Source organism: Triturus cristatus, chromosome 6, assembly GCF_964204655.1.
Source record: "Triturus cristatus chromosome 6, aTriCri1.1, whole genome shotgun sequence".
NCBI classification, from domain to species: domain Eukaryota; kingdom Metazoa; phylum Chordata; class Amphibia; order Caudata; family Salamandridae; genus Triturus; species Triturus cristatus.
Window position 1 is genome coordinate 268,587,609 of NC_140589.1, and position 13,745 is coordinate 268,601,353.

A 13,745-nucleotide genomic window follows, 5' to 3' on the forward strand; every position below is an offset into this window, starting at 1 on the left:
ACTCTATGCCACTCCATTGTATGACACTCTCTTTGACTCGATATAACTCCACTCTATAAAAGTCTACCACACTCTTCAACATTCTTCTCCCCTCTATCCTCATACACTCCACTGTCCAACTTTGTACTCCACTCTGTGCCTGTCAACTCCACTGTACAACCCTTTACTCCACTATACAACACTTTTCTATATGACACAGCACTAAATGCTACTTTACGAGACCTCACTCCAATTTCTAAAAGTTTCCTACCTATGCTACATCAGTACACTCCACTCCATGCCACTCTACTCTATGACCGATACACTCTATTGTACTCTACTCCACACTATGTTATGCCACTCCACTCGACTCTACTCCACTGTGCGAGACTTTGCCTCAGTCTATGCTACTGTACAACAATCCACTCCACACAGACCCTCTGTTTGACACACTACTGTACTCCATACAACTCCACTCTACTACAATGTACGCCACTCTCCGAAAATGTACTCCTGTCTATACCCCTACACTCCACTTTACAAAACTATACTATACTGTAGGCCACTGTACAACACTACTCCACTCTATGATATTCTGGTTCGCTATACAACACTGTATGCAACTCTTTGTATGGCACTGCACCCCACTTTACTCCACTCTACTCTATAACACAGTACTCCACTCTACTCCACTGTACTGCACTCCACGCCACTCTGTCATTGTACTCTATAACACTGTATGCCAATCCACTCAACCACACTCAGTAACACTGTACTGTACATCTCTCCGCTCTACAAAACAGAACTAGACTGTTTACAGCTGTACTCTACTGTAGTCTGCGTCACCTTCCAATACACACCACTGCACAACACAGTATTTCAGTTGTGACACTTGAGTCGAATGTATGCCACACCACTCTATTGCACTCCACGCCACTATAGTCTCTGACACTTCACTCCACTCTCTCCATTACAGTATACTCTACTATACTACACTTTATACCACACTATGCCACTGGACCACAGTTCCGATCTATGCCGCTCCACTGTTCGACACTCTACTCCATTGTATGCAACTCTACTCTACAACATCCTACTACACTCTAAGACACATGATACTGTACTCTACAACATTCTCCTCCACTGTACTCTATGAAAACGCCACTTGAAAATACTCCAATCTACGACACTCTACTTCACCCTACTCCACTCTAAAACACTGTACTCCACTCTGTGACAGTCTACGGCACCCTACTCTACTGTTTGACACACCAGTCACTGTAAAACTTGCTGGCTGCTCCAGTCTACGATTCTTGACTCCAGTATGCCAAAGATTCACTGCTGCTGGCCTGGACTAGACTGACCAGCATTCCCTGCCTAAGGAGAGGGTGGGGGCCCATAGACCCTGCTCTTAAGCTGACCCACTGCACGGGACGCCAGCGACCCACTTCTGTTGGCTTGGACTAGACTGACCAGCATTCCCTGCCTAAGGAGAGGGTAGTGGTCCAGAGATCGCGCTCTTAAGCGATTGTATAGTTAATAACTCGCGACGAGTGCAAGGAACATTCTCAGGACATGGACCTTGCAAAGTAGCCCTGACACAGTCAACCCCTCACTATCTTTGAATTACTTCTACAATCACCTTTATTCGTATGTCAAAGGCCATCGTACAGTTGTTGCATCTAGTAGTATCAATACCTCTTCTGCCTGCCTAGGTCAGCTCCACGGTGGCATGTTTAACATACCCATGGCAAACTCTTTCGAACTTTTGAGCACCCTAGATACCACTGACTGACTTTCTCCTCCGGCTATAACCTCAGGGTCTCAGGAATTATCTTCTCTAGAGACCTGGGCCGCACCAACATCTCCCATACACTTGCCATCCTTTCCTGGAACATTGCTGGTATTGTGGATCTTAGGGATGGCTCTTTCTGGTTGTCCTTCCTAAGGAGTTTTAAAATCATTTGTCTTCAGAAGACCTGAAAAGTCAACTGCAGCTTTTTTTCTGATGCTTACAGCAGCTTCTCTGTACCAGCATGCCAATCAGTCAGAAATGGCCATGGGTGGTCTTTTGAACAATTAGATGTCAGTTCCCCTAATTTGTTAGCTATGTGGCTGTCTTTTTCTGGTTTGTACAGGGTGCTTGTTAAACATTTTTACAACACCACTAGTTCCCAACTCACTGCTGATCATGTTGTTACACTCAGATCTCTGTTTGACACATGTTTTTATTCTGCCAGGCTTTTTTTATCTGTGTGGGTTCGGTGGGCATCTTTGCGATAACTGTAGGCCTACCAATGGGCTCTTTCATTCCTCTTTAGGCACTCATTTTGCACATACTGCTCAGGGCGAACTGTTTAATACTCTGGTGAATGACTATAATCTGTCTGCTCTGTGTGAGGGTGAGACGAAGCCCTGTGATTGCGTTACTACCCCTACGTTTATTGGGAGAGGTGTTCACACCATCATTTTCTTTTTGTCTCTACTGCTTTGGTGGCACTACTGATCAAATACAACATTCTTTGGGACACAAGAAGTGATCACAACCTTAGCAACCACCTTACACTGGAGGCATAACTGGGACTCTGTTACGATTCTAACTTATGGGCAGCTGAATCCATGCCTAAACATGTACCTTTTAATCAATAAATACTCCATGGTCAAACCTGGAGCTGTACACCTGACCTTCATGAACCTTTCCATTTGACAGGGCTAACAGAGACAAGCTGTTTTCAATAATGCTGGACATGGGGATTGACAAAACCATTGTTCTTTATTTACGCGATCTGCACCTTAATTTGAACACTTCCGTTATATACGGTTCAATGGGAGAATTCACTGAGAACTTTACACAAATTAGAGGGGTCAGACAAGGATGCATCTTGGCCCCTTTCTTACTTACTCTTTATGTTAATAAACTGGAGCAGATCCTTGCTGCTGGACACTGTGACCTTCCTATGATAAATGGCCACCCTGTCCTAGCGCTTTTTTATGCAGATGCCACTGATTTAGTTTCCAGTATGGCACCAGGTCTCCAAACTTTACTGGACCTCCTTAGTAATTACATGGCCACTTGACGTTAGTATCAATTCAATTAAATCACACATCATGATAATAGGTCCCAGAAACACTTAAAGTATAACACATCTATTAAAGGGCCATACACTTGCTAAAGTCAAAACCTTCCCATACTTCGACATTATGTTTGACTCTCCCATCACCTGGTCCCCATTGATTAGGGAAAGGGAGCATGTTGTTGCCAGTAGCATTGCTGTGGTCTTTGACTTTGCAGCACAACCTATCCAGGGCCAGAAGGAATATGCTCACATCACCCCCATCCTGGTGGAACTCCTCTGGTTCCCCTTGCAGGCCCACACCATTTTCAAACCCAGCTGCATCATTTACAAAGCCATCACGACCAGCAACCCCGTTTATCTTGTATGTAAGCTCTCTGTCTTTGGTGGTTCTTGGCACACCCGCAGACAGACCGCAGAACAAGAAGTGTAAAAAAGAAAAAACTAAAGCAGCAGACCTTTTCCATCCATGCACCTAGGGTCTGGAGCAACAGGAAAGCCTGACAGCTGCTCCAGTTTCGGAAAGATTTGAAGACACACCTCTCTGAAGAACACTACATAACAATGCATCAACCATCCACAAACCAGCTTTCTCTCCTGTCTCTCGTATCTCTCTCTCTCTCTCTCTCTCTCTCTCTCTCTCTCTCTCTCTCTCTCTCTCTCTCTCTCTCTCTCTCTCTCCTTCTTTCTCTCTCTCTCTCTCTCCTTTCTCTCTCTCTCTCTCTTTCTCTCTCTCTCTCTTTCTCTCTCTCTCTCCTTCTTTCTCTCTCTCTCTCTCCTTCTTTCTCTCTCTCTCTCTCTCTCTCTCTCTCCTTCTTTCTCTCTCTCCCTCTCTCTTGCCCCCCCCCTCTGTCTCTCCCCCTCTCTCGCTGTCCCTCTATCACTCTCTGCCTCTCTCTCTCTGTCTTTCTGAGAGCGAGAGCGAGATACCATGAAAGGTGATCCAAACTTGCTCAAGAAACAAGAAAACATGTTCAGTAGTCAGGTTCTCTCTCTCTCTCTCTCTCTCTCTCTCTCTCTCTCTCCTTCTTTCTCTCTCGCTCTCCTTCTTTCTCTCTCTCTCTCCTTCTTTCTCTCTCTCTCTCCTTCTTTCTCTCTCTCCCTCTCTCTTGCCCCCCCTCTGTCTCTCCCCCTCTCTCGCTGTCCCTCTATCACTCTCTGCCTCTCTCTCTCTGTCTTTCTGAGAGCGAGATACCATGAAAGGTGATCCAAACTTGCTCAAGAAACAAGAAAACATGTTCAGTAGTCAGGTTCTCTCTCTCTCTCTCTCTCTCTCTCTCTCTCTCTCTCTCTCTCTCTCTCTCTCTCTCTCTCTTCTTCTTTCTCTCTCGCTCTCCTTCTTTCTCTCTCTCTCTCCTTCTTTCTCTCTCTCTCTCCTTCTTTCTCTCTCTCCCTCTCTCTTGCCCCCCCCTCTGTCTCTCCCCCGCTCTCGCTGTCCCTCTATCACTCTCTGCCTCTCTCTCTCTGTCTTTCTGAGAGCGAGAGCGAGAGCGAGATGCCATGAAAGGTGATCCAAACTTGCTCAAGAAACAAGAAAACATGTTCAGTAGTCAGGTTCATCACTGGGGTCCTCTGTTGAGTCCTGTGATGTGGTCTCAGACTCCTCTAAAGATCCTTACTCCTTCCTTATTAAAAAGATTTACAGGTACTTACCTGCCAACTCACACTGTGCCACCGTGTGAAACACGAAATCGGCTCCCATCACATGGTAACCCGGTGAGGAGCTGACATCACACGGTGACAGTGAAAACATGCTGAAAACCACTGAAAGCAGTGTTTTTCAGCTTGTGTTTCGAGGATTTGAACTGCTGACGTTCATTTAGGGGGAGTGAAAACACCCCAGGACGTCTGCACCAGCCTCAGCAAACGTTTTTTTTTTTTGTGAGTAGAGGGATTGGGGGCGGGATGGGGTTCAAAAATCCCTCGTAGGTACTTCTCGGCACCAGGCCACGTCCCCTCCTCACACTGTGAGATTGTTCTTCAAGTTGGCAGGTACGCAGATATGACAAGAAACTTTTTTGTCATCTGTTCTTTTTAGTGAGACTTTTTCTAGGGTGAACAATTATTTATTGAGATGCCTTTCATAATATATTTTTGTTTCCTTCTCCTGTAACTTGTGTGGAGCATCATGAAACCCGTTAAAAGGAAAAGCTTCATTACACACTACACTACTTAACTATGGACCATTGTTACAGCTCCATGATGAATACATACTGTTGCTAATTTTAGATAGAGAGCTATCATATATCATATGGTTTAGGGTGGCAAATAAAATTGTACTTGGAATTTGGAATAACTCTTTGGAGTATTTTGTCTCCCTTTTTAGGCCACGGATGATCCAATCTGTTGTATAACGGCTTCTGATAAAACTCTTATTGTGGTAGGTAGAATTTTGTTTTTAAACTTAATTTCTTTAATATTTGCTAAGCTGCACTATTAGTAAAAGAGCTTTGTGTGTTCTCTCTATTGCCATTACCAACCAGGTATTATACATGCGGCGCATTTTCCTGGATTGCGCTGGGCGCACCTTTCAAAAGATGCGCCCAGCGCAAATTAGGAAAATGTGCAGCATTATGATAAATGCGCTGCCGCCAGGCAGCCATGAACTTACACTGCCCCAGGGGCAGCACAGCACATTCATGTGAAAAACAGAGCGGCTGCTTTAAAGCCTCTCTGTGTTTTCACAGTGCAGGCATTGTGTAATATGGACTCAGAATATTCAAATTCACACTGAGAAAGTAGCAGCATTTTCCAACCCAGAAGTTTTTTTGTTGGGCATAAAATCAATTCTTTGTTGCACTTGTTAATTCTAAATATGTTTACATTTTGCACCCTCACATTTCTACCTCGTAGGAAGTGCCCTAAGCAGTAAAGTAAACTGCTTCTCAGAGCTGTTTAATGTGCATTCTTTAGAACCTTCACCTCAGGGCTGATATAAATATCTCCCTGTGCATTTTCCAGATCCCAGAACACATAAAAACCCTAGTTAGTTGAACTAGTAATAATAGAGTACATTTCAACGAAAACACCATCATAGCAAGGTGTTTTAGGAGGTAAAGAAAGCAGATCATTGTGCTATAATACTTGAACTGTACGTGAAAGAAATCCAACACTGACACTTCAATAGCCTTGGAAGCTGCCTTATCGCATCATGGCCAGCAGAGGGGCTGTCTGGTTCTTGGAAGCTGCTGTATCACATCATGGCCAGCAGAGGGGCTGTCTGATTCTTGGAAGCTGTCATATCGCATCATGGCCTGCAGAGGGGCTGTCTGGTCCCTAGGAGCTGCCCTATCGCATCATGCCCAGCGGGGGGCTAACGGGTCTTTGGAAGCTGCCGTATGCCATCGTGCCCAGCAGTGGGGCTGTTTGGTCCTTGGAAGCTGCCTTATCACATCATGCCCATCAGAGGGGCTCACTGGTCCTTGGAAGCTGCCCTGTCGCATCATGCCCAGCGAGGGGCTGTCTGGTCCCTAGGAGCTGCCCAATTGCATCATGCCCAGCTGGGGGTTAACTTGTCTTCGGAAGCTGCCCTATCGCATTGTGCCCAGCAGAGGGGCTGTTTGGTCCTTGGAAGCTGCCTTATCACATCATACCCATCAGAGGGGCTCTCTGGTTCTTGGAAGTTGGCCTATCACATCATGCCCAACAGAGGAGCTGTATGGTACTTGCTTTTTCCCCCCTGCACCTTTTGCACCCTTCATGGACTCAGGAAGAAACTTTCCGCTTCAGCGTTGGTGCCTGTTGCATCAAGTTGGTGGTGGCCCAGAAGTAATTTCTCCCACTTTCTGAAATGAAGGATATAATTTTGCTAACAACCAACAAAGTTGGACTATGTTGTTCACCTTACACTATGATTACTTATGTGTATGAAATGTCGTGAAGGTGACTAGGATGTTTCACTATCTGCTATTCTTCTCATAAGAAACATCGCTTCAATTGCCTGTGTGTTTTTTCACAAATTCATGTCCTCTTGATATGTAAGCCATAGGATACAGGCTTGTGTCCCACCATTGCTTTGCTTACATCTTGTTACATCACTGTAAAAACATTTTTGCTTATTAAAGCTGCCTTGTCCGGCTGGACATAGGCTATAATATAGTACCTATTGTGGCTATATTGATTATTGCTTGTTACAATTCCTTGTTTTCAGGGACCACTGTCTCTAATAATAAACAACCAACAAAGTAGCATTAAGAAGACCAGATTACTGCCTTAAAATAAATTTCCAGGTATTTTAATGCCTTTTTGGCCTATCTATCTCATATTTCGATGCCCACTGTTTGCGTCATGCACTCCAATTTAGGGTAAGGACGATTACTACGAGTCTGATAATTTACAGTACTTAAAAATGCTCATTCAGAGACGGTGCGAGTTCACGACTGTCCTGGGGGCAGCGCATTCATCATAATGTGCTGCATGTATAATATGGCCCCAAGAGGTAATTTTTCTGTTCCAGATAGCACTATGTTCTTGGGGCAGCGCATTCATCATAATGTGCTGCATGTATAATATGGCCCCAAGAGGTAATTTTTCTGTTCCAGAGAGCACTATGTTCTTGGGGCACTCTTCTTGCACAAGTGCTGTTTGCACGGAGCTGCTTCATCATTTAGCCTAGACTAAGAGCCCCATTTAGAGTTTGATGTTGCAAGATCACCACCATAAATCACAGGTGCTCTTGACCCACCAAACACGTAGCTTCCCAACTCTGTTTTAGTGTTGGAGAAATTACCAGTTTTGCAACAGTGGAGCTTCTTCTGACTCCGCCAGTCTAAACCTATGATCTGGTGGCCTATCTGCAGAGGGGCCGCCAGGTCACAGTGAAGGTGGTCTGGATTGTAAAAATGTAGAGTTGCCATTTATTTTTGGGTCAAAGAAAAGAAACTCCTTCTCTGGGAGCTTGTTTTCTTTAAACAAAAAGATTTTTCAAGGGGGTGCTTTAAACATGTCGCCTGTTCTGCAGACCTTTAGTGCTTCAAAGGAAGCCACAGTAACAGCGGCTCCCTTTCCAAAACAGAGATCCCTGTCAGGCATGCAGATTTATTTATTTAAGAGTTTTATATAACGCTATCTAGATCCAAAGGTATTGGAGCGTACCTCTAAATAGGGAGAAAGGTACTCTGCCAAGGTGTCAGAGGTTAATGACCACGACCATCTGCCTGGATGAAATAGATGCAGCCAAACAGGGCATGCAAACAGATTTATATAAAAATGAACGCCTTAAGTAGTCCTCCCCTCCTTAGACATCATCCATGGATGTAGTCCAATGGTTTCTCAGGGAACGTCGGGGCTACAGTAGGGGTTCTGCCCTTTGGTGGACTTTAGAAGGTAAAGGTGAATCACATGCTCTTGGAGTTTACCTAGAGCAAAATCATTGCTAGAGCTTTTGAACTGACCTATCATGTCAGGAAAGGTTACAGTTTGTGATTTAACCATGCCGAGTCAGCAGGCTCGGCTTCCCCCAATGCAGTACATTAGAAGAAAATCTGCGAGAGAAAGCAACTGCATTTACCATCTTTCTCTTTCTCCACCTCCACTCATCAAAAACTGCCTGAAAGTTTGATCCATTAAAATCACAACATCGTGGTCAGTGGACTGGTAGTATATTTTCTTTGAAATATGAAGAAGATTGTGTCCTACAGGCAGTAAGATATGTTCAGTATTTCCCTTTTTGAAGTATCTATCTCCCTCCTGTCACTTCTCAAATCTCTGTAACCACAGAAACAGGATGCTGAATGAGAATTTGTCTCTGCTTGTGAAAGGAGCAAGAGGGATACTGTTCAAGATGCTTTCTAATGCAGATGAAAGGAGGAGGGCTATTTCTAGATTTTGGACTAACAGTTGTTAAAAAATACCTCAAAAAGGAGAAAGTATCTATGGGACTGATTCTGGACACTTAACATTCTGACTTTTTTCTACCAGAAAGCGAGATCTATTTCAGCAGATAGTTTCTGTATTTTGTTACAGAATCCAGTCCAGACTGCCAGGCCAGTTTTATGCCTTATAGGTATGATGAGTGTTATTATGTTTCCTCTTTTCTTCCACTCAGTTGCAGATGAGACTCTTACAATGGTCCCTAAACTTTCAGTGGAAGGAGCTCTTTGGATACTCTAGGGTTCTGATCTACCTCTCTCCCCATACAAATGTATTGTCAAACACCTTGAACATGCTAATTTGTAATTTAAATTTATGTAATTTACATTTATAAAGTGCATTAAACCAAGACATCAAAGCACTAAACCGGCAGGAGCATATGAGTGGGAGCAGCCAGGGCAATTAAAGTTGTGAGAAAAGCCAAGTCTTCACAGTCTTGCGGAATACAGAGTAAAAGATAATACTAGTGATGTGTACAGGGAGAGGGTTCCATAACTTAGCAACTGCCGCAGAAAATGCACGCTTACCCCATCTCACCTTCATATAATGAGGAACAGTTCCTTTCCTCTGACTAACTGATCTCAACTGTCTGCCGGGAAAATACCAATTGAAAGTGGTTCTTAAATAGTAAGAGCTGGGCTGGTTAAGGGCCTTCAAAACCAGACACAGGGATTTGAACATCAGCCTTTTCCTCACTGGGACCCAGTGGAGAGTCTTCATCCCCTCCCTCACGTGTAGATATTTAGGAATGCCCAAAACTAGCCATGCAGCCACATTCTGGATAACCTGCATTAACTTCAGGTAAAACTGGTTGGTGTTCAAATACAGAGCATTACAGTAGTCAAAGCGAGATGTTATTACTGCAATGACCACCAATACTCTTAGCTCTTCAGGAAGGAAGGCAAAGATCTTCTTCAGGCTCCTGATGATCCAAAAACAGGAAATCACTGTCCTATTAACCTGTGCGTCAAATGTCAGAGTTTTATTGAAAATCAACCCCAGGTTTTTAGCGGCAATTCTAGGAACAGGTAGTGAGCCACAAGTCTTCGTCCACCAGCGTTCGGCCCAAACCAAATTCTCTGTCACGAAGCCCACAATCTCCGTCTTATTGGCATTCATCTTGAGCCAGTTGTCTTGCATCCAGGTGCTGACTTGCCCCATGCACAACCTAAACGTGTTGGCTACTCCTGCCCAATCACCTGATATTGAAACAATGAATTGGGTATCGTCCACATAGGACAATACCAGAAATCCGAAGGTGCGTGCTATTTTAGCCAAAGGAGCCATGTAAAGGTTGAACAATATGGGACTGAGAGAGGACCCCCTGTGGGACACCACAGGTAAGCTGGAAAGGTTTAGAGCTGAAGTCTCCGCAGCTCACTATATGGTCTTATTTGTCATAAAGGATTCTAAAAGATTTAGGGCAGAGCCCCTCCAGCCACCATGACGCAGTCTCTGCTCCAAATTACAGGGGACAGATGGTGTTCTAGTGGAAGAACCTGTTAGACTTTCTGGTTGCAGGCTACGATCGTGACAAATGCATATCTGCAAGAATGTGGCGTACATCTAGGCAACATAACTTTCAACCTTGTGGTTCTCTCGTTTGCTGATGCTTCATATGCAGCATCTGAAACTAAGAAACATGAGGCTCACACCGAGAGCCTTCTAAAAATAAAAAGGAAATAAGTCAAAATCTGAATGGGCAAAACTTCAGTGATGTATAAGCATCTCTGAGGACGCAATGAGCATGTGGCATTATGGTCAGTTTGAAGTTTACCTCGAAGGGAACCTGAACACGGGAGCCGATCAGAAGTGGGAACTGCTTCAGGATGTGGGAGATTGCAACTTCGGGGTTTGAGGTGTACCAGACCTAGATCTTTTTGCAACTAGGCATAGGAAATGTCTTAAGTTTTGCCCATTGGAACACCCATCAGAAAACTTGTTGGTAGACTCAACAGTCTGGTATTTCATTCTCAACTGTGCATCCAAAGAGTATGCCAGCACATAGTTTATGTGATCTTGATTGCTCTAGAGTGGGACGTCCAATAGTTGGCCAGATCGACTTTGTACCCAGACCAGGTGCAGCTGAGTTATGTGCTACCTTGACCGCCATAAGAGCTGAAGTATCTTCTCTTTCAGCATGAAGGATGGCTGCTCCATACCAATGGACAGACGTTCAACCTTTCTGCCTGGAACTTATAGCCAGAGGTTATGGCTGTCCTTTAGCAGCTAGGCAACCATTGTCGAGTGTGGTCTATTCCATTAAATGATCTGCTTTCACATTGTGGTGCCAAAATAATTTACAGTAGTTAGTGCAGACTAAAATAATGTAAATTTTTCAATTTATGTTTTCGGTGGCAGAGAAATATCTAAATTTAGTAACAGTGAAGGGTTAATCCAAAGATTCCAACGTACTCTGTTCGGAGTCCCTTAGTAGGATCCTAGCTTGGTATTCACCACTGAAGGTTGCGCTTTGTTGGCAATAACTTTGACAAGAAGGGATGAAAAGCTGCAAGTTTTTGTAGTATCTTCTGTTGCCTTTTTCTTCAGGACAAAGTGACATTGAGAGTTAGTGTTATTGAGGGTCACATGCTCCTTCTTTGCAAAGATAGTATCTGAATTTCATTGCTCACAATTTGTGTCCTTGCCATCATTCGTTCCTGCTCCACATTCCTCAAAATAGGACAAGATATGGTACGATTAGGTCTCAGAAGAGCTCATATTCACTTCGCGCTTAGAGCAAAAATCTCCAGATGGGATGTAAACTTTTTGCAGGGTTTGAAGGACACATGCTAGGTGAAACTGTCAGGACCTAGACAATTTCCAAACACAGTATCAATTCAGCGGAGCAGTGGTACCATTTGTATTAATATTTAATTAGTCATAGAGACAGCTTAGTGGTTCAAGTAAAGAATCTGTGGGCGTGATTATCTTTTTGATAAACAAGTTATATATCTTGGTAACATTATTTTTGATGGATTCAATTGCACTTGGATTATCTAATTGCGCTCCTCTCTTGAGGGCATTGTTTGTTCCCCCTTAGAGGATGAGGTTCAGTGGGTCTACTTGGGACAACACCCTTTTTAGGTATTTTCCTCTGATGCATGGCACACAATGGTTAAGCTCCTTGTCCTGCGCTATCCCTGTCCTCTTCCGTGGCACGAACAATGACCTGGAACCAATTCTGTGACTGTTTTTGAGACAAGATTCATCTTCAACCTCCTTAATCTATGAGCATCCATGGGGATTCTGTTTGCAGGTGTACTTAATCAAAGAATCTTTTGCCAGGCAATCCCTCGGTACTTGGTAGGAATGGATGCCTCACTCCTAGTTTGGGGTGTTTTTCTGATCAAGTCAGTTGGAGTACACAATAGAAAATGCTTCTAATTAATTTTCTTAAGTTGGGGGAAGTGGGTCTAATATTGCAAACCTTTCTTTCATTGAAAAATATATTAAGATTTCAGACAGTACTCTTACTATGCACTCCTTATTTTGAGGCTCGTATAGTGATTCTCCAAAACTGATAGATGCACATAGCACGTATCTTCAGTAACTAAGATCTTTGACTCCTTAAATAAATACTGTTATCGTTCTGTCACTGAGGATTAAATTAGCATACTCACAGTGGAATACAAATTGGAATACAAATTGTGCTTCTCTTCTCACCACATGGAAATCCGGTATGTTATTCTTAAAACGAAATACTATGTCTATTAAAAATGTCTATGGTAGCACAGAACGGAACCTCCTTGACTCCTACCTTTCAAGGACACTGTGATGTAGCAGTCAGAACTAGCTAGTGGGATATTTGTCTTTCTGATTTGACAGAGGTCGTGTGGGTAGCCAGACAGCTTTCAGCAGAAAGCTGTTTATGCTAGCAGGTTGGGAATTTCCTTCTTAGGATATTCAATGGGTATATTGACCCAGGGTAAGGATTTCTTCCATCCTTGTCGCAGTTTGCTTTGTCTTGCAAAGAAAAACATCAGTGCCTGGGTGGTATAAGCCTCTTTGTCATTTCTGCATTTGATTGTCTACTGAATCAAGGCTTTTGTCTGCATTTCTACTACATAACATTTAATAAAAATCTATCTGAAGAACGTTTACCTTTTTTGCCATGTTTCGTTATTACATGGGGTCTCCACGTGGTTCTTGCATTTCTAATGTGATCCCCTTTCAATCCACTATGTACTTGTCCTAAGAGGTTCCTTAATATGAAGACCATCTTCCTGGTAGGCATTACGTCAGCAAGGTTTTTGACTTTTTCTACATCTGCGTATTGCATCTCTTTTTACAAGGATAGTGTAGATTAAGGCCTTCAATTTTGTTAAAATAAGTTTTAATATGAATATTTCCCAGAAAACGTGTCTTCTTGGTTTCTCTCTTCCTCCTCACCCTTTTATGAAATAAGAATAGTTGAATAGTCTAGACAGTAAGGCCCTCATTCTGGGGGGAAAGCAGGTGGAAAAAGTAAATGAAAATACACCTGGAATTCAAGAAATACATGTGGTAAAGGGCTTGGTAATTTCGGAACCCAGAAGCTATTCCCCATTTTGGGAATTAAAATCTTCATGGCCTATATATGGGACAGTGATATCAGCGGGAATCTGTAACACTGACACGGTAATACCACCCCATTTTACCAATAAGCACAGAATGATGGCCTAAAAGAGGTCTGTCTTAATGTTTTACAAAGAAAAACAATCATTTGGAATGGATGAGCAATTATTTTTCACCTTCTCTAGTGCTGTAGAAAGTCATTTGAAAGCTGCACTCCTCAAGGTGGGACACTATTTGCTTTAAAGAGCGCTACCTGTTGACAAA

The 13,745-nt window shown here is 43.4% G+C and overlaps 1 protein-coding gene across 1 annotated transcript in view; it reads left to right on the forward strand.

Moving 5' to 3' along the window:
- The window catches only part of WDR35 (WD repeat domain 35), a 515,604-nt gene that overhangs the window by 187,524 nt on the left and 314,335 nt on the right, over positions 1-13,745 (forward strand). The window contains exon 15 of the mRNA XM_085610631.1: positions 5,380-5,433. Within this exon, the coding sequence (XP_085466757.1) occupies positions 5,380-5,433 (54 nt within the window). The remainder of the gene's footprint in view (positions 1-5,379; positions 5,434-13,745) is intronic.